The sequence below is a fragment of the Halichoerus grypus genome, chromosome X (assembly GCF_964656455.1).
Source record: "Halichoerus grypus chromosome X, mHalGry1.hap1.1, whole genome shotgun sequence".
NCBI classification, from domain to species: domain Eukaryota; kingdom Metazoa; phylum Chordata; class Mammalia; order Carnivora; family Phocidae; genus Halichoerus; species Halichoerus grypus.
The window spans coordinates 6,073,447-6,094,201 of record NC_135727.1 but is presented as its reverse complement, the minus strand read 5'-3'; the positions used below and the strand labels follow the sequence as shown (position 1 = coordinate 6,094,201).

General features: G+C 44.6%; 1 protein-coding gene across 2 annotated transcripts in view; it reads left to right on the top strand.

The window, feature by feature from the left end:
- AFF2 (ALF transcription elongation factor 2) overlaps positions 1–20,755 on the top strand; it is a 449,605-nt gene that overhangs the window by 291,247 nt on the left and 137,603 nt on the right. The window contains exons 5-7 of one of the 2 annotated variants that reach the window (XM_078065009.1): positions 6,300–6,386; positions 12,016–12,052; positions 12,401–12,434. In XM_078065009.1, the coding sequence (XP_077921135.1) occupies positions 6,300–6,386; positions 12,016–12,052; positions 12,401–12,434 (158 nt within the window). The remainder of the gene's footprint in view (positions 1–6,299; positions 6,387–12,015; positions 12,053–12,400; positions 12,435–20,755) is intronic. The other variant, XM_078065010.1, reaches the window with a different exon arrangement.

Sequence of the window (20,755 nt, the reverse complement as noted above, 5' to 3'; positions counted from 1 at the left end):
CATGGAAGGCAGGACAGTTGGTCCTTAACCTCCCTGCCCTCCCTTTCTGGGAATCCCTTTAAATCTCCTGTCTTTAGAGATGGGCCCCCATGCCTTCTAAAGCAATAGGCTCCATGTTTGGAAAGCTCACAGGAATGGAAAATCTTTTATAGTTTGAGCTAAAATGGGTCCCCTGGTAACTTCTACCCATAGGGCAAGTCCTAACCTCTTGGTCCACAAAGCAGGTCCCAGATTTCTTCCACATGAGAAGCCCTTAGGGTATTTGAAGGCACCTCCCAGACCTTCCCTCTGCCTCCCTCTGCTGTAGACTAAACGTTCTCTTTTAAAGTGCATGTATACATATGTGATGAGCTTTCTAAGCTCTTGCGGTTCTCATAGCTGTCCCTAGTAAGAGAGTGCCATATTCCAATGCCCCTGCTGAAATGGGCCATCTGGGCCGGCACTATCTTTCCGATGTGCTCTGTCCCATACAGTGTACCAGTGTGTGCAATCAACTACCAGCTGACAACCACACTGTGGGTGTTTAAAATCCTTGAGGTTTTAGCCTGTGAATTACAGCTAAGTCAGCTCGGTTTCCTCATTCTGCACATTTGCACTTGGCTTGTGGCACATCACTGTGGTTTTCGTGTACCTCTGCTAAAATTCATCTTCTTGGCTTCAGGCCAAGTTTGTGAGAGCTTTCCAAATATTGATTATTCGCCGTTTAGTGTCACCTACAATTTTGATAAGCAGATATTCTGTATGTTCTTAAGTTATTGATTAAATGAGATAGTGTTTCCGACAGTTATTTCTTACACTCAAAAAACACAATAAAAAATAAGGCATTATTATCATTAAAACTGGTAAGCAGGGAAGGACCACCAATGACAGAGCCCTAGAGGCAGCCTTCTAGGTTGACTTTCTGTACTCAACAATTTGTGTAAGCGTACTCAGCTGCTCTGTAAATCCACCTTAGTGCTCGATAACGCACCTCACATACTCCCACCCTTAGCTGTAGGAATTCTGTGTGAGGTTTAGCACATGCCTTCCTGATGCCAAGATGTGCTATGGCCATTTCCCAGTCTCCTAACTAGGATCTCATTTCCCAAGTGCTGTCCACGTTCTAGACTGTGGCCTGGCCAGGGTTAAAAAGGCCCAGTAGCTCTTCCCACGCGCCCTGCTTCCTTGCATGGGAACTTTTCTGACCCTGGCCAAAGGCCTCCATCCTCCAGTCCTTGTCCTCCCAGGCTAGGGAGGAGAGCCTGCCAAGAGAAGCAGGCAGGTGCATGTTTCTGCAGGGGCTGCATGCTGGTCGGCCGCACTGGGAGTCGCAGCCTGTGCAGACTCCAGTCGGCGTGCGGGTCCTCTCCCAGCTGACTGCTCGGCTCCCTGCGGGGGCCCCACGCCAAGCCTGCTCCAGCGCCCATGGTCCATTTCCTGTTGAACAGCCAGCCCACTGCTACTGCAGAGAACAGTGCTAATACTCTCAGGGAGAAGCAGAACCTCCTACAGGCCAGTTAGCAATTGATAGCGGATTGAGGACTGAGGAATTCTCCTGAGGCCCGATTCTCCAGGCCGGCCCCGCTGGGGACCTCAAGGGCCCTTGCCCCTTACTGCCTAGCAGCCCTCATGCCTCATTCCACCTCACTCCCCTTTTCTGGCTCTTCAGAGAACCATCAGGGCCCGTGGATACAAAGGTTCTAAATCATTTATGCAAGCAAATTGGGTTTTCTGGTAAGTTCTTGCCAGCCCCCCACCCCCTACCCACACACACACAACGGGTTTTGTGCTGGAGGAGGGAGGGCCCTTTGGCTAAAGAAGCAGATTGGACTCTAGTGAACACACCCACTTGCAGAGTCGGGACCCATGGGCTGGACTCCTTGGTTTCCGGTTTTCGTCAGTTTTGGAGAAAAAGGAAGGTGCTGATGTTCCTGCGTCCTTAGGCCCTGGTGGCATGTCAGACTGCGCAGTGTATATATTTACTTTCCTATTCCGCTTCCTGGAACTAAAAACAGGAAGAAAATTATCCCCTCCCCCAATGGAAGTTGGAGTCCAAGGTCACGTAAGTCCAAGTCTCTGTGAAAATAAACTCCAACCTGATTTTGTGGACTTCTTCTATTCAATCATATTTGTGTTTTAAAACCACTCAGCTGTTCCCATGTACTGTTATTCTTAATCACAAGAATTTGTACTCCCCAAATTGCAGCTATTTTATTCTTAGCATTTCAACAGAGGGAAGGGGCGAGGTGTACAGAGCCCCTCTCGTCTGGAGCCCTGGACAGAGCCTGAGCTGCCTGTCTGCTAGGCTCATGCTGGCAATGCTCGGGCTTTGCTCCCAGGGCTCGTCGCGATGAGTCTTGGGCGTGTTCGACACCGTGCTATCCAGACCCCTTGCCCGTGCAGTAGCTCCCTGTCCCCTATGGCAAGCCTGTGGACGTGGTGGCAGAGGTTAACAGAGTTGACAGCTGGAGAGCCCCCGGAGGCCATCTCAGCCAAAGCCCACGTGCTGTAGGTAGGAACATTGAGGCTCAGAGAGGGCAAGCAACTTGATCGGGGCCACTCAGGCAGCTTTTGGCCAAACTGGGACATGAGTTAAGCTCTCCTTACTCTTAGTCCAGGGATCTTTGAGGGATCTTTCTGACTCTGACAACAGCAATGAAATATGTAAGATATCACCATTGCATTCATTAAGATGGTTATTTGAAAAATTAATCATCTCTTCAGTTAACCTTTCGAGGTAAGGACCTTAATATTTATGTTATGCTGTTTAACCTAAACATACACTGCTTGGACATCTACTATGTGCCACGTAAAATGGTAGCCTCCGGAAGGAATACACAGGCAGACACACACACACATGTGCACACCTGCAGCTCCTCTCGCCTTCACTATGAAGCCTTTCCCAAAAGCCTCACACAGTGGATTCCTTCCAACACGCCTCTGCACATTCCCCTCTCAAGCACATCAAGCAGAGTGAGCTCTTCTCCGGGAGGATCTTGACTTTTCATCCTTTCTAGGTCCCAGTGACTGGTACATAATGACTACTCGGTAGAAGTTAGTAGAACAAAATGCAGGGCATCCACCAAACAGACCCAGTCATTTACTAGTTGTGTGGCCTTGAACAAGTCACTTCACCTCTTTGTGTCTCCAAAGGAGCATGATGGTAAACCCTGCCTCTTTAGTTTGTAGCACACAAAGACTGAGTGTAGAAACTGAGCTCTTGGCACACTGTAAGCCCTTGGTGAGTCTTGGTATGATTCTTCTTATTACTATTAATTCAAACACAGAAACTTCAGACACTAATAATAATATCTCATATTCACCAGTTACTACGTGCTAGGCACTGGAGATACAAAGTTGAGTAAGACAAGGATTGGGACAACATCCTAGTTACTACAAAGAAGAGCCAGCCAGACAGCTCTGTGTAAAGAGAGTCCAGAATCCAGACCTTCTTCTGCTCCTCAGCCGGTGGTGCACCCAGCTTGTGTGTCCAAGTCCAGCAAAGTGATTCTCCCCGCAAGTTGTTTTGGATTCATTAGAGTCCTAGCCATGAACCATGGTATGGATAATTTGGTGGAGAAGCAATCACTGGTGGAAAATTGGGCCTTATCTGGGGCGCTTGGGTGGCTCAGTCGGTTGAGCGTTCAACTCTTGATTTTTGGCTCAGGTCATGATCTCAAGAGTCAGAAGATTTGAGCCCCCTGTCGGGCTCCACGCTCAGCGGGAGTCTGCTTGAGATTCTCTCCCTCTCCCTCAGCGCCCCCTCCACCCCACTCCTCTCAAGTAAGTAAATAAATCTTAAAAAAAAAAGAAAAAGAGGGGTGCCTGGGTGGCTCAGTCAGTTGAGTGTCCGACTCTTGGTTTCAGCTCAGGTCATGATCTCAGGGCCGTGGGCTCGAGCCCTGCATCAGGCTCTGTGGTCAGCATGGAATCTGTTTGAGATTCTCTCTCTCCCTCTGCCCCTCCCCCCACTCATGCTCTAAATAAATAAGTAAATAAATAAAATCTTAAAAAAAAAAAGAAAAAGAAAATTCAGCCTTTTCTGATTTTTCTGGGTCTGACTTTGAAGTCTTCAGCTCACATTAATAAACATCCACGCCGTTGTTAGAGATTACATAGAATGCTCTGTTGCTTGTGAAACCTATCCTCTGTCAAATGCTGAAAGATAACACATCATTACTTACTTAGTCCTTTCTCCATTAACCATGTTTGTCAACTCTACAGTAACAGTCAACCTATCTGGTGTAGCAGAATGTGCACTTTGGAACTGGTTAGTACAGTTGGATAAGGGTGCATGGGGGTTCTTATCTTGGGAATAGCGAGAACATAAAAATAGATTAATATCCTTCAAGTGTGAATGAAAAGGATGACAATGGAAAATCTGCTGTGAGCTTTCCACACTTTACAGGTCTAGCTCATTTTGAGAAGTGAAAGAGCTTGCTCCAACGTTCCTTGCTGAAGATAGCCTTTCAGGAAATTATATTCCTTTCAACTGCATCTTCCCTACTTTAATCAAATGCATCGGTGGTAACACAGAATCGGCTTGCCGTTTCATGAAATCTCACGTTTCCAGAGAATCAGTTGTAATTGAAAATGCAAACGTGGTCACAGTTCTATGTGGCCTGGACAGCAGGGTGGTGTGCTTGGATGGTGATTCAAGATAATCCCATTATGCCACAGAGTAAATTTGAGGAGGGAGTTCATCCTTCCAGGTGTCTGAAACACCTTTTCATAAACCCAGAGACACACCTCTAAAGCCAGTGGTAAAAAGGGATGTGACGAAGCCTCTCATTGATGGAGGCGTACTCCCTAGTTGCTGATAAGAGACAACATTTCTTGATCCCAGGCTGGGGCCTTACCGCCCCTTGGTTAGCTCTGGCTAAATAGGACCTGTATGTTTTACATGGGACAGATTTTGGAGAAGACCAGCCTTCATCGGAAAAAGAAAACACCTAACATGTAAAAGAAATCATTCAGTAATTGGAATTGGGCTTCAAACTGTTGTCACGGAGAGTTACTTTGGGCCAGTTTTGATGAATGCCTGAGTAGCATTCAAATGTTATCAACTGCATACAAATGCACAACTCAAAAACACTTGAAAACAGTTTCTCTCTTAAGTAGGTTAAGCATCCCCTCTAAATCTTGCATGCATTTTTAATGTCCTTAGCGCCTCCTTTTAAATAGTGCTAGGTAGACTCCAATCTGTGTCAGCCCTCGTCTGAATCATACTTACACATTCTGCTTCAGCACTGCCGCTGTGAATGAATCCGTCAAGTATCTCCCTGCATTACAGCTCTTCATACATCAAAGGCTCTTTTTGAACTGGGTAATTATAGAAGGGGGGAAAAAAAACATGTTTTAGTGCTACCTGAGAGTTCTTATTAATATTACCTTTGAAATGACTAATTATGTTACCCATAAAGATTGGGGGAAAGTATTATGTAACTGACTCATTAAGAAAAGGCCTTTCATCAAATTTGATCCTCTCCACTCTTCCCCAAAGCTCGCCTTTTTTTTTTTCCATTATTGCATTGATTTTTATGTTGAATGTTTATACACCAGAATGTCTGATGAATGCAACATAGGCTGGCCCCCTCCTGCTTCACAAACTTTGTCATCTCTGGTGCTGGGATGTTGAGCCTGTGATTTAATTACCCCTCATCTTCGGGTAAAGCATGTTGGCCACGAGCCCTAAGACTCAGTCAAGATTTGAACAGCAGCTCTTTTCAAACCGAGGGTTTGAAGGGATCGAGAAGGTGCCCCTGCTGATAATGGAGAGTGGGAACCTCAGGGGCTTCTCCTTCCTACGTTGAGACTCGAACTCACGGGAACGCCGTGTGTCTGAATGAATGAACAAGCTCCAAATGTCTCAGAGTAAAGGCAGCACAGGGGGTGGGATTGCTGTCTTCCACCAGCTGAAGGCTTGTCATGTGGCAGAAGAGGAGATGAGATGTGTTCTGTGCTGTTCCAAAGTACGATCCATAGGTAGAAGCTCCTGGGAGACAGGCGTTCAGCTCACAACCAGGAGCAATAGTGTGATCGGGCTGTCTCCACGTGGGACTGGCTGCTTCAAGCATTAGTGAGCTCCCTGTCCCTGGCTCTGTGCGAGTGGATGTCGGATGGCCCCTTGCGTTGTAGATAGGCTTCAAGCACCAGGATGGGGCAGGGGAACGGAGGGAATTGATTTAAGTTCCCCTGAAAACAATTAAGGCCAACTGAGTCCGTAAGTATTTATAAAGGGCCCTACTGAATTTAGTGCCAAGAAAGTGTCTGATTTGCTAAATGCCCCAAAATAAAATTGCTTTGTTTTTCCTCACCAGGAGATGACCCATTCCTGGCCTGCTCCTCTCACTGCCATGCATACTTCCGGAAACTCTGAGAAGAACACACTTTCCATCCCAGGACAGGTCAATTCTCTTGCTGCCTCCATTTTCCTTTATCTTGTACCAGTCTTCCAATTGGAGTCTTAAAAATACAAATAGCCTTGGTGTTCTAGTGCCATAAAATCTAGACTTCCGCGGGGCACCTGGGTGGCTGACTCAGTTGAGCGCCCGACTCTTGGTTTCGGCTCAGGTCACGATCTCAGGGTCATGAGATCAAGCCCCGCGTTGGGCTTCATGCTCAGTGCAGAGTCTGCTTGAGATTCTTCCTCCCTACCTCTCCCTCCCCCTCTGTTCCTCTCCCCGTTCACACTCTATTTCTAAAATAAATAAACAAATAGAATCTTTTAAAAAAATCTATACTTCTTCCTGCCCCTCAGAATGTTAATATAAATCTCATTTTTCCTGAAGGAGAGTCTTTTTTTTTAAGATTTTATTTATTTATTTGAGAGAGAGAGAGTGAGCAAGTGAGAGAGAGAGAGAACGTGAGCAGAGGGAGAGGGAGAAGCAGACTCCCCGCTGAGCAGGGAACCCGATGTGGGTCTTGATCCCAGGATCCCAGGATCAGGACCTGAGCCAAAGGCAGACGCTTAACTGACTGAGGCACCCAGGCGCCTCCCAAAGGAGAGTCTTTAAGAGCATATATACACAGATGCTGCTGGCCTGTGTATTGTACTACCTAGAGCCCTGCCCCTGTCCAAGTTACTGTGCCCAGAATGGTGAATCAGAAGAGTGAGCTCATCCCTTAAGACCAACGAGGTGATGTAACAAGAACATCCAAGATTTTTTTTAATTAAAAAAACCTATACTCTTCCCCCTAATGGGTCAGTTTTCAATTTTGCGTATCACCTTCCAGTCCTTGCTCACAAGCACACAGATCTTTACACGCCAGCACATCATATTGATAGAACTTCTTCTTCAGTTCTGTTGTCAAATGTTTAATTTTTTTCCTCACCTGCTCCCAGTAAGAATTTTTTTCTCACCATCAGGTTTTAAAATGCCTAAATAACCACGGCTATTTTAATAACACGCTTTAAAAGGAAAAGTAATGTCTTTCTCCCTTCCTTCCTTCCATCCAATTAACCATCCATTCATCCATCCGTCCATTTATTCAGAAACCATTTTCTGAGGGCATACAATAGACTTAAAGTTGGGGATGAAGAAGAACCCTCCATGGGTTATCAGCTAAATGACAAAACAGTGCAGAAAGTGTCTGCATAGAGAATAGAAGGTTCAGAGAAGTATCTGACAGCCCCCGGGTGTTGAGGAAGTGCTCAGAGAGGTTGCAGCATTTGTAGGATGCCTACAACTTTGACAGGTGGAGAAGGGCCCAAGAGAAGAACACTCCATGCAGAAGAACAGGATGGGCCAAGGCACGAAGAGATGAGGGCTCATGATGGCATGATCCATACTGGGGTGGTCTCAAGTGGCTGGTTCAGAGTCTGTGTAATGGGAAGTGGAGAGACTTCTGAACCCCGGGCAAATGAGTGCATCTCTGTAATTTAGACCTTGAATGTCAGCCGAGGAGTTTAGACTTATTTGTGGAAGGAGAAACCCAGTCATCCTTCAGTTTCTAGGGTCATGAGTTTAACAATAACATTGGCCTAAACTGCATTTAGTGATCCCCACCTGCCTTTGAAAGGGGTCAGAAGTAAGTGAGCAACAACCCTCTCTGTCCACGTCCGGTGTGTGTGTCATTCCTTCCTGTATGCCCACTGTCCCTCCTTAGGCCACTCTGGGCTTGGGGTCCTCCTCCCTAGCATCCCAGCCAAGGGATCCATCCAGCCTTTTCAGGCATTGAATCCAACACTGGTTCAGCAATTGCAGTGTTTTCAGCTGTGTTCTCCAATTTCGGAGATAATTTGCGCAAGTTGCAATTTTGACATTTACAAGTGTATACAATAGAACCGGTTGTTTAAATAGGCTTTTGTAGTAACTGCACAATTTGGAATCAGGCACAATTTGCATTTTCTGCCAATTATCTGTGCTCCCATCGACCGCATGATAAAGGTAGAGGCAACTGGCATGAAATGGTGAAACCAGGAAGGATACACACCCACTCTTTTGTTTCACTTGGTTCCTGCCAAAATGTTGGTTTGAAAGAAAAGTACATCAACAACATAATGCCACGACGTGCCTCGCCTCATTCTATGCACATAATATCTAGTAAATAATTCAATCCTCATTACAACCCAAAGAGATTGGTAATTCGACTCTCCCTAATTCACAGAGGAGGAAACTGAGGCACGGAGTAAAGTCATGTGCTCCGAATCACCCAACTAATAAATCAGGGAACCAGGTGTTGTGGCGATGTGTTTATCACACAGATTTACAGATGCCTCGGTTCCAATTCCATTTTCCAAAACGTGGCCGTGTACGGTTAATACACAGGCCTGGGTGACCCCCCTTTCCTCAGTGTTTGCCCCGGACCTAGGTGACGCCACCCTCTCAGAAAGCATTCATTTCGTACATTTATGTTAGAGCTGGAGCAGCCGAAAGGGTGCTGTCTTAATGGCCTTGGGAGCTGCAGACCTGGCTGCTTTTAATCCTGGCTCTGCCAATCGCTAGCTCGGTGGTCCTGCTCCAGTTCTTCTGAGCCTCAGTTTCCCCATCTGCACTGTGTGTGTGTGTGTCTGCGCACGCACGCCTGCGGGCACTATATAATCCCAATGGATTTTTCAGGCCAGGTAGTCAGTGAGTCTGCAGACTTACAAAAACAGACACAGTTGAAAATTCCCAACTTACTGAAGTTTACTTATCCATCCCAAATTGAAAATGCTGTGCTTTCTCATAGGGAATGGAAGGGCTCACGAGGAAGGGGGTACGTTGCTAAGCAGAGGTGGGGGGGCTAATAGTGTCCTCAGGGGCAGTTCAGTAAAGCCTTCGTGGAGGTAATCGAACTCCAGAGAGGCTGGCAAACTACAGCCTGTGGGCTTTTAGATTTTTAAATGGTTAGGATTTTCAAAAGAAGAAGAATGTGAATAGTTATGAATATTATGAGTTACTATGAATGGTATGAAATAACATGAGTGATATGAAATTGAAATTTCAGTGTCTATAGCTCAAGCTTTCTTGGAGTCCAGCCACACTGATTCATTTACGGCTTAGCTGTGGCCACTCTCACTATAGCGGCAGAGCTGAGTAGTTACGACAAAGACCGTATCCCATACCCCCCCCACCCCGCCAAGCTTAAAATCTTTAGTACCCGGTCCTTTACAGGAAAAGTTTGCCAACCCCTGCTCTAGAATCTAGATCCTGTGGGAGCGTCTGATTGTGGGATTATCATCAAAGTAATTATTGAAAATACTCTCACTTAAGTTTGTGAAAACAATTTGACATCATTGTATTCTATTACTAAAATTACTGACATGACATGTCTACGAAAGAAACGCACAGATCAAAGTTAGGCCCTTTTTTAAAGATTTGTATTATGGGCATCAACAATTATAGCATGAACAATGCAGATTTTTCCCACAACCAGGCTATTTCCAATCGGGGCTGGGTGTGTTTGTACGGTAACTTGGGTGATATCCAAAGGTGTTTCATTTGTTTGGAATTCTGGTTTTAAAAATCTTACCCAGCTTAACATTAAAATGGTATTAAGGGGCACCTGGGCAGCTCACTCGATAGAGCATCCGGCTCTTGATGGGGTTGTGAGTTCAAGCTCCACATTGGGTGTGGAGCCTACTTAAAAAAAAAAAAAAGTATCAAGAATACATACCTCCAATGACCCAAATTCTGTAAATAATGCAATCCTCAAATTCATTTCATAAGTCACTGCCCCGATGCCTTGAACAACTGACTGTTGGGGTCTAAAGTCCAGAATACTTGGTTGAAGGTTAAAACTTCAGGCCACCTTCCTGGGACCAGTACAGTGACTGGCTGCATGTGTCACTCTCTAACCAAGTATTTGGTTTATTTGACCGTAGAACTTGTCATTTGATTCCTAATTGTATACGAGCCCAAACGTGCCCCATACGATTGTAATGAAGTCCCTTGTAAAAAAGAACAGATAGAAATACTGGTATATAGTGAAGGACATACAAACCCCTCATTTATTGGCATTCTGGGAAAGAAATGAGGTGTTCTGGGTGATCAAAATTCTTGGATAACAAAAGGCCCATCCTTCCATAGGCATCATGTAATGAGAATCATTTTGAGATGTAATTTTTTTGCCACTTCTTATAAAAATTCTACTGAATGTGCTTCCGTCTTTCTTGATAACTTAGACATTAGTTATTGGACTATGCTGTAAATATGCCCTCGGGAACTATTCAGATGGCTAGGAATGCCTGCCTCTATATTAAATGGCTATAGACTCCTGTGCTTTGTAAGTTCTGACTTGGCTGTTTTATTTTCTTTGGCCCCGTGTGCTGTCGGTTTCCATGTCTCTGCGTTCCCAGTGACTCTGGGACTCCCAGTGGCCCCTAGGACTGTTTCCCCTTCCTCGCCATCTATGATTTGCTAAGGATTGGGAATCAAATGGCCAAGCTTGTTAGAGTTTTTCGTCAAAAGTCAGTTCTCTATCAAGTGAGGGTAGAGAAGCCTTTGAGCAGCAAACTGCATGGGCTTTGTGATAGCTCTTTAGTTGAGAGGCCTTTGCCATCTCTTGTGGAGTTTATGGTAGTCTTCTGGAGTGGTGATCTTGCTGGAAGTGAAGTCTCCTGGGCAACAGAATCATGCTAAATAGATTGAAACATTCACTTTCCATTAAAGCACAGTGTTATTGTTCTTGATTACTTATCTTAAAGACAAATATACTGTGATTCTAGTTTTCTTCTATAGGGGTGGCAAGACTAGGCTTCAAGACTAGATTACTTACAGCAGTGGTGGACATAACCAATTCTTGTATTTCCTTGAATTCATTGTCTCCCTTTCGAAGCTCTTGTCTCGCAGTCAGCACTCTCTCTTCCGTCCCCACAGTGCCGTGCACGCACTGTCTGTTGTTATAGTGCTTCTGCCTGCGAGTTTGGTCAGGTTCCACGCAGGTGCACCATGCTCCCGGAAAGCGCCATGTGCAGAAATCTGTGTTTCTCAACATCAGTGAATGAGTCGTGTGCAGGGTGACTTTCAAATCAAATAGAAATCCCTTTAAATAACGCGCTCCACTCACATATTTCAAATGGCTTCCCATACTTCACCAAATTTATAATGAAGTTTTAAAAACACTTGTCTTGTGAAAATGAGATCCATCTATTGAGTGTCACGGTTAAGGTGGAAAATTGGAATTGTTACTATAAAAGGGAGCAACTGAGCACATCTATTAATTACGGTCTTGTTTACACTTCTACAAAAACCAGGATCATTTGTTAGTTTGAACCGGGACCCCTTTCCTTCCTTAGAGACATCATTGCCTAGCTAAGTGAGAAATTAAACACTTTAATTTCACACGTGTGGGTCATTTGTTCCCATGTTGCACATGTTTCATCAGTCTGATGGAATGGCAGTTATGGTCATGTTGTGGCAGGTTCGACTCACAAATGTTTATCCTTCAAATAGAGCTAGGGACAGAAGCCAACTTAATGAAATTGTTAAGAGTGGCTTCCTTCTTGGCAAACACTAGGCACGCTCTGTCTTCAACAATAACAGATACACCTTTTGTTTCGTCTGTAGCATTTCACTAATATTTGTCTTTCTTGTGTGTTCTTCCTTATAGGAATCCCAACACCTGACCCCAGGATTCACCTTACAAAGTAGGTGTTTTTAAAAAATTCTACTTAGTCCAAACATTCATGTCATCTCCTCCCCTACTTTCTTCTCTTTCCTACCTAATATCATGAAAACATGAATTGACAATGGCAAAAAGTCATATTGTGATACATCCGATTGGTTCCTTTACTTTTTCATCTGTGATTTATGACAGGATGCTATAAAAATATCTATATATATGTATACATATATATACACACACACATATACATATGTATATATATGTTTATATGTAACTGGAAGGGCTGCATCTTTGAAGACCGATTTCATTCAGAGTGATCATTTGACAGTAGAAAATGTGGGTTGTAATTGTGTGTGCCCTTTCTTTTCAGAGTGGAGCGACCCGACTAGCAGAGCTTCTACGAAGTTAGTATCGCCGGAGTCGTGAGTACTTGGGTTTCCAAAGCAGGCTTCTTCAGGGGCATTTGGCAAGGAAATGGTGCCTTGGTGCTGAGCGAATCTTGTTCTCTCTCCTGCTCCTCGAAAATAGGAACCTTGGCTCATAATAATATGGGGTTCGGTTAGAGAGGAGAATGAGATTTCCCACAATAAGCGAGTAACAGTAAAAATGAATGAGGTCACCATTAGATTCTCTAGTGAGGTAAAACAGGCTGGATTAATAATACCTGGAATATGAAAACAACTGTGATTCTTGATTGGTTGTTTGAACATTATGTAACTTCCGCCACAGACCTCATTATACACGATATTCAGACACCACTGACTGGGATGGAGAAAGGACACGTCTCAGCAGCCATGTTGGGACATGAAGTGTTGAGTGGATTGTTATGACCAGTCAGCCTGAGACCTTGCTGTTTGTAGGTCATCTGGTGACTGTATATTAAAGACAAACAAGGACAGCCAGGAAGAGATGGAATAAGAGATTACATGACATTGGGTCCAAGTTCAGAAGCCAGGGCCCCGCGATTCTCTCGGCACTGTCTTCATTTGTTATTAATGCTAACTGAAGGAGGGGTACGGAGAAACCAATTTCCTCAGATTAACTACTGTAGATTTTGTAATATCCATTTGTCCAAGAACGTATCAAGGGAGTATTTCTCTCACAACTTCTTCCATTCCTAATAATGGAAAATGAAAGTCGACTTTTCTATGTGAGTAATAGTCACATACTTGAAAATTTTCAAAATGAAATAATTTATGACATTCAAGTGGTCTAATGGCACACTTGAAGTGAATTGCTCACCTTTTGGAAGATCACGAATAATTGCATAAAACAACTGGGAATGACTCCCAAATAGACCATGGCTCTGAGAAAGACAATGGCATTTCCATGTTCCTGGTTTTGCTGAACAGCAAAGCCCCCAGAGTCCTGACTGCATCGTCAGTCCTCTTGTTTGGTTTTCTGGCCTGATCTGTGCCTTCACATTCAAAGTTCAATTTCAGCAACCAAGAACTCTCATTTAAAGAGGTGAGAAAAAAATAAGAAAGCAGGGAAATAAAACCATAATCCTGAATTAAGGACCAAGTTATGTGGAAACATGGAAATCAAAATCGTCTTTGGTATTGTTCATTTCAGCTTTTCCATTCATTGCATCTTGAATTGCCCTTCCCCTTGTGATTCTAGTAAACAATAGATCTTATTCTCGTACTTTGCCCTTCTCCCATTAAAATGTCAATAGAACTCATGCACACACTTGAGCATTTAGGAAATCAACACAGGTTTCCAGACTTGAAAAAATATAAAAGTATTTTTCCCACTGGAAAATGATCTTACTCCTAAAGCAAGAGTATTAGGCTCCTGCTGTGAAATATGCTGATTTCCATATAGACCATAAAATTCAATATTTCAATAGTTTGTAACTAACAGAAATAAACTCGTCAATTGTGATTTATAGTTAGAGGCTGATTTCCAGAAAATAGCCCTTTATAGCACACTGGTATATTGTGTAATTCAGTAGGACTAAGGTTCTCTATGGGAAGGGTCGATAAAACTAGAAGACACTGAGTCCATTTTATGAATGAGCTGCTCTCTTTTTAGCTGCTGGATCTAAAGACCAATCATTGTCCATCAGACTTGAGCTGGAATAAGTTCCCTTCTTTATGGTAGGGTGTGGGTTTAAGACAGGACAGATAGACTTATAATAATTATTTTTATTTTTAGCTTCCAAATTATTATCCGCTTTGCCATTACTATCACTCTCCCCTATTTTCCTGCCGTGTGCTTTCCAAGCCAGCTTCTAGGATTTTCCATGTGACAGTGTAATCCTCCAGGCAACTAAGAACATTCTGTGTGTAGACAGCCCGCTGGTGGCTCCAGTTTGGTGGGAAACAACCCCAAAGTTGCCCCTGCTGCAGGAGAGACACGTTCCCAAGGCCGGCAAATGTCCTGGACATGCTCCCGCCGCTTACTGCAGGGAGAGAGATGAGAGTCTTGCAAAGCAGAATTCCTTAATTACTGGGATACTTTATTAGTTTTCCTCATCTTGGCTTCTCTTCCCCAGCTGATGAAATGCAGATCTTCATTTGGGCCTGGATTGTTTGTAAGGACTGCATGCACGGGCAGCAGGTTCCAAAACTGATCCAAGTGTGTCCGAATCCAAACTGGGAACCAGCCAGGCTCCCTCTGTGTTCTTGACAGCCACACTCTCTCTGGGCCTGACCCCAGCAGTCTGACTGGCTTTTGGAGAACCAGGTCTTGCCTCACTCAGTAGATTTCACTTTTTCTGGGATGTCCATCCACGTGGTGGCATCCTACCCGCTCTGTCTAGAACTCTCACTGCCTGTGAGGCAAGAGCATTAGACTGGGGGAGTTCCAAGACCTGAGTTTGCATCTATCTTCCATGGTAGTTACAGTACTGGAGGGAAAACACTGACCTAGAATTCAGAGAATATGAGTGTAAATCATGGGGAACTTTTTATTTCAAAATATACAGATAGAGCCCCCTAGGGAAAATTAAGCAAATTAATGAGCTATGTGTATACACATAAATGTACACACACAAACACTTTTCAGAATTCAAATGTAAACAGCTATACTCTAAAAAAAATGTTATACTCTTCAGTAATTAGACTTAACAACATAAAAGTGCCTTTACCTTTAACCCTTAATAAGCTCTAGAGGAAAGAAGACCCTCCGCCTCTGTGAGTCTTGGAGTAGGCCTCACCCAGGGCTTCTAAATCCAATGGAGTTTCTAGCCTCCTTCCAAAAAGGTCTCTCTCCCAAAAGAGGGTGGGGCATGGGCATCTGAAGGCCAAATTGTATTTTTCAGGGCTCTAGAGTTGTATATTTGTACAATAATATAATGTTCGTTCTGCCTCTGAAAGATCCATTTATTTCCATTATGAGATTCAGGGATTGAATGTACACACCAGACATTGTGTTACTTTTCTAGTTTCTTAATGAAGCCATTAAGGACTGATGGAGGAGAAAACTGAAACCAAACCCAAAGAACTTGGATTTTCTTTGTCGAGTTGGATTGCTTCATCTAGTTTATAACATCTTGTCAATTCCTTGTCAGTACAGTGGCTTGACAAAAATGCATGACCTTGTTGGTCTTTTATGAGCCGTCCTAAATAAGAACAGATAAGATGCATTCAGTCACCTGAGAAGCATTATCAGACAGTGTCCATGTACTCAAGGGTATCCGTGTAGTCGGTCCTTGACGTCAGCTCATTTTGTGAGCACTATTGAGAAGATGGAAGCTCCAAGTATCCAGTGCCTTTGTTATACTTGGTTGTTAGCATCTGGACCCTGTCCAGTTGGAAACCCTCCAGACCCCCTTTTAATCAAGCAGCTCCTATGTTTTAAGCCATGCTGTCTCGAACGCCTGGATGGTTTCCATAAAAGCCCAATATGAAGGCAGATGTAGCCATAATGCTGTTCTTGCCATAAAACCAGTTCTTTCACTTACGGTATTAGCTACAGGTTTTCAAACATCCCAGCCATGGACCCGGAGACTTGATGAAAGGCCTTGCAGAGACAGACTAGTTGTGGTCAGTCTCCGTTCCCCTGTGGGTGATGGGTATGTATGCCACATGAATGGATCCTTGAAGGTAGCACTAGTTAGGAGAAAAAGGAAACATTTTGGCTACGAGGGCACAGAAGGGCCGAGTTACACTGCTCCTTGGCAGGCAAGCCTGAAGGCAGGCCTCTTCTCTCCCACCACGCTGCCCTTGCTCATGGGCTCTCATGAGTTCAGGGATTTGGAACACCCCATTTGGCATGTTGAATGTGGAAGACTCGGACAGCGGAAGTTAGTAGGAAGGAGGCCCACAGTAAATTGTACCCAAACCTGGTAAAATTGCTTTAAATAAAGCATGATTTCTAAACTCTATGTGGTAGGAAGAGTTCCTTACCACAGAGACTAGAAAGACTAGTAGAATGTTTTCCAGTTTATTATAACCAATAACAAGCATTACATTATTTCTCAGGTGAATTCTGAATTTTTTTAACCCCCCCCCTCAAAAAAATAACTCTCACATTCATTACAACTCTGACCATCCCACCTAAAATTTTCTCATTGAAAATGTTTCTTTCAAGAATCTGATTTGAGATTCGAGGACCGCCAGGGCTTCTTGCGGAGCACTAACCTACGTCTCTAGCAATTTCATATACTCTTCCATAAGTAGATGTTTGGTCTGCCTTTTCGATACAATTCTGGTAGTGAAGCAACTGTGTCATGAGGCAGGGGGAAGGGGGCTGTGATTTTCTTAATCGGATGAATTCTTAATCAGAACACGTGATTTGGCACTTGGGAGTTTGGACATGCTATTGAGGAGTGTGAGGCTTACGCGCACCCGGCTCAACTCTCCTGATGCCCCGGTCATCTTGACGGCTTTCCCTAGTTGTAGCCGTTCTGGTTTTCAGGCCGAGACGTCTGCCAACTCTTGCTTTGTGTAGGCCCTGCCTCTGAGAGCTTGCCAACTTTTTCTAAGGACTTAATATTTTTTTGGATGTTCCCCACCACATCAGGGACAGCCACCTGGGAGCAGAGAAAACAAAATTTGGCAGCCTGTTCAAGCTGTGAATTAAAGGTAATTCACAGTTTGAAATGAATCAGCATGAGGTCCTTAAGAAGAGTAATCAGACATCAAGAGGATTTTATTTTGAGGATTGTATATTGGCTAATGTGACAACAAGCAATATTGGCATTTGGAATGTTCACATCAAGAAGCGCTGAAGCTGCTGGTGCTTGACAGGCGCCAAGACTGAAAAGTGAGGCTCCTTCGATGGGAGGAGTGGGTTTCCACTTTCCTGACAGAAGCTCAAAACAGGGATGTTTTTGAGCAGCTAGCATAAATCTTGAAAGATCAGATTTGACTTTTGTGTTGTTCACGTACCCAAGATTCGTCTGTTTCTGGTGGATTGTGAGAATCTGTAATTAGAAGCCAACATCTCCCTCTCTTTCTCTCAGGGAAAAGTCAAGTGTCTCTTTTTTTCCACCTGATTTGCATCCATATTTATTCATTCATTCAGGCTTTCGTTCCTTTCAACAAAAATGCATGAAGCCCCTAGTGTGCAAAGCTCTGGGTGAAGCACTGTGGTAAATTCACATGTCCTTCCCTCCAGGAGGTCCCAGTGAAGGTCACACTCACGCTGATAACACCAGTACCGCAACTAAAGCCATATCGACTGAGAGGCTACTATGTTCTGGGCACAAGCCTTATGGGAGTCACCTCGTTATATTCCACGGGGGCAGAACCCAAAACTTGGAGACATTGAGTGAGTTGCCCAAAGAGCTAGAGTAACGAAGCCAGAACAAGACAGACTTCAGAGCACCTGCCCTTAACCTACACTAAAGCCATCCCATGGACACTTTGGAGATAGCCCTACTGATTTCCAGTCAGTTGTGCTCTTGCCCAGGCATTAGGCCAAAGTGGACTGACCACCACTGCAGGCCAGAATGGTCACTGTCAGTTTGGTTTAGATCAGGGAATGTATTAGATCTTAAAACTGTCATTGCGAGGTCTTGCATATGCTGCACGTGTAGACATGGACGCCGTATAGGCGAGCACGGGTCTGTCCTCAGCTCAGGGCCGATGGCCCAATTGTATCATTGTGCCCGTAGGATGCTTCCTTCAGAGAGGCAGAAGGATCTGTGCCTCTGAGGGAGTTACACCACCATGTCAAATCCCTGGGAGGCCGATTTCTGTGACCTGTGGTAGGAACAGTATCTCTCCAGAAAGCTCCATTTTGCCATATTAAAGCAAACAGAAGACAGCTGATACTTAGATGTGTTTTTATGAGAGGCTCAGCCATCGCCTTTCATGCTTACCAACTTGGTTGATAATTGAAACATTTCTATGTGTCCTCAAAGTGGAATAATGTTAAAAGCTATTCCCAATGTGACCAACCAATGGCTTATTCCCCAAGTTCTCCTTGTTGTTTTGAACAGTAACTGAGAGTGAAGGAAGTAATGCTGGTGGAAGGCACTGAAGTTAATAAGCAAGGCACCAAAGTGAAAATAATTCCAGTTGTACCATTGAGTATAATGTGATCACACGCACACATGTGCCCATGTACCACACACTCTGTATTATAGAGTATCAGGTCCCTCTGATTCTGTCCAGTCTAATGAGATGCACGCACACATATGCATCCTCTTTTTTCAGTTACTGGATTATAAATCGCTACAACCAGGGCTACTTTCCTGTGCACTGTGATTATTTTTTTTAAGAATTTTTTTTAAGATTTATTTATTTATTTGAGAGGAGAGAGCATTGACCGCAAGTGGGGGGCAGGACAGAGGGAGAGAGAGAGAGAGAATCCCCAAGCAGACTCCCCCCTGAGTGTGGAGCCCAATGTGGGGCTCGATCCCATGACCCTGAGATCATGACCTGAGCTGAAATCAAGAGTCGGACACTCAACCAACTGTGCCACCCAAGTGCCCCTGTGTTTCATTATCGTAGACTCTCACAAAATGCATTAGCCTCACATGAGTATCACAGCAATCCCATTAGACAGCCACAGGTGAAAGGAAACCAGGTTGGGCTTGGGGGAAAATACTTGCCCGACCTCCCCCAGCTAGAGTTGAGGGAGCTGGGACTGGAAGCCAGAGTTCTGCATGCCCATTAGAACATGCTGCCTTGTTCCCAGATTCCCCAGATGGCTGCAGGGCTGGAGCACATCAATCAGAGTGCCGACCAGTCTTCCAGGTGAAGAAACGATAGCAGTAGAAATGATAGCAGAAACAAGCCCCTGGATCATTCCCAGGAATTAAAAAGAAACAAACAGACCAACCCAGCTGAGGCTGGAGTAGCTGAGAAGGAGTATGTGCCCTGCTTCCAAACTATTCATTCTTCTTTTCCATCCTATCAAGCATTTCACAAACAGCCAGATCATCTGCCACAATGACGTTATCGGGAGCGTTATGTTTAAATGGTCTGCTCTTGACACCTTCCCAGAGCTGCTAAAAGCCCTTCCATTTTACTGACGAGTGGGGAACAGTGTTGGTAGAATACTGCAGATGCTTGCACAATTCCAGCTGTAAAATCAGTTGAAAAATCTGACAAATGCCTTTCTTTGTGGTCATTCCATCCACATCCATAATGAGGACCCAAACAGGAGAAGGTCTCAAAGCTATTCGATTGACATCTTCAAATATGCTGCCAAGATGGGGACCCAGAAGGACAGAGGGATGGTATGCCTTGTAAATGCAAATGAACACAGTGTCTTTTCTTTGCTACCTCCCTGGGATCTTGGCACCCAGTATCCACCAGGGCAGCCCCTAATACACCGCCTGGTCCTTAGCTCAGGGGAAAGGGGATCTAGGAAGGGGTGAGGGGTGGAAGGTAATGATTTGCCCAGAAGCCAGCCTATAGTTCTGCCACCTCGGTTGCCCAGTTTCAGGAGTAACCCCATTTCTGCATAGGTTGCCCACTTCTTAAAATTCCAGACTGGTATCTTGATATTGTAATAACATGAAGTTATTTCTAGATTTTCAAGAGAAAAATCCCCCAAAAGTCCCTTATACTCATAATATCTAGAAATTGTCTAGGATATGTGGAAGTTGAAAATGTTATTCTAGGTGTCTCCAAAATCAGTTTTGTGTATCCTTTAGTACAGCAAGAAAGGAAGCATAGAAACTTGCATGTGAACTTGGGTCGTTCCAGCCACCACTTCCGGCCACCTTCTGTATGCCCTCGCCACCACTCCCAGGCTTGTCCTCTCCAGGTTCTCACCCCAAACAGCCACGTCCGCTGCTAGTGCCAATGCTGGGGACCCAGCCTGCCCGGCGTCCTTTGCCCTGTGCCCCTTCTCTGCTTCAGCCACCCCACCACCCTTCATCCTGCAGCCACTTTGTAAGAGTAAACCAACCTTGCGGAGAAGGAGATTTCCTCTTAGCAGGTGGATGACGTGCTCAGGATCACAGACCTAGTTCGTGACAGAGCTGGAATTTCACTCTAGGATTCTTGTATTAAAAAACTCAGACTTTTAGCCCTTATACCATACCTGCCACACCAGTATCACATTTCAGTTGAACAATCACTAATCGTTAAGGACGAAGGCAAATAACACTGCTAATAATAATGATGCTTTCTAGTCCCATGATGCTCTCCATTTCTACACATACTGTTACATTTGGTCTCTCCCCAATCCTGGGAGCCAGGAGGCGGCTCAGATCCCAGCTCTCTCACTCCTTGCCATGTGACTTCATGACGTCACTTGGTGCTTCTCCGAGCCTTTGCTGCATCATATATAAAATGGAGACTCGATATTCCTTGGA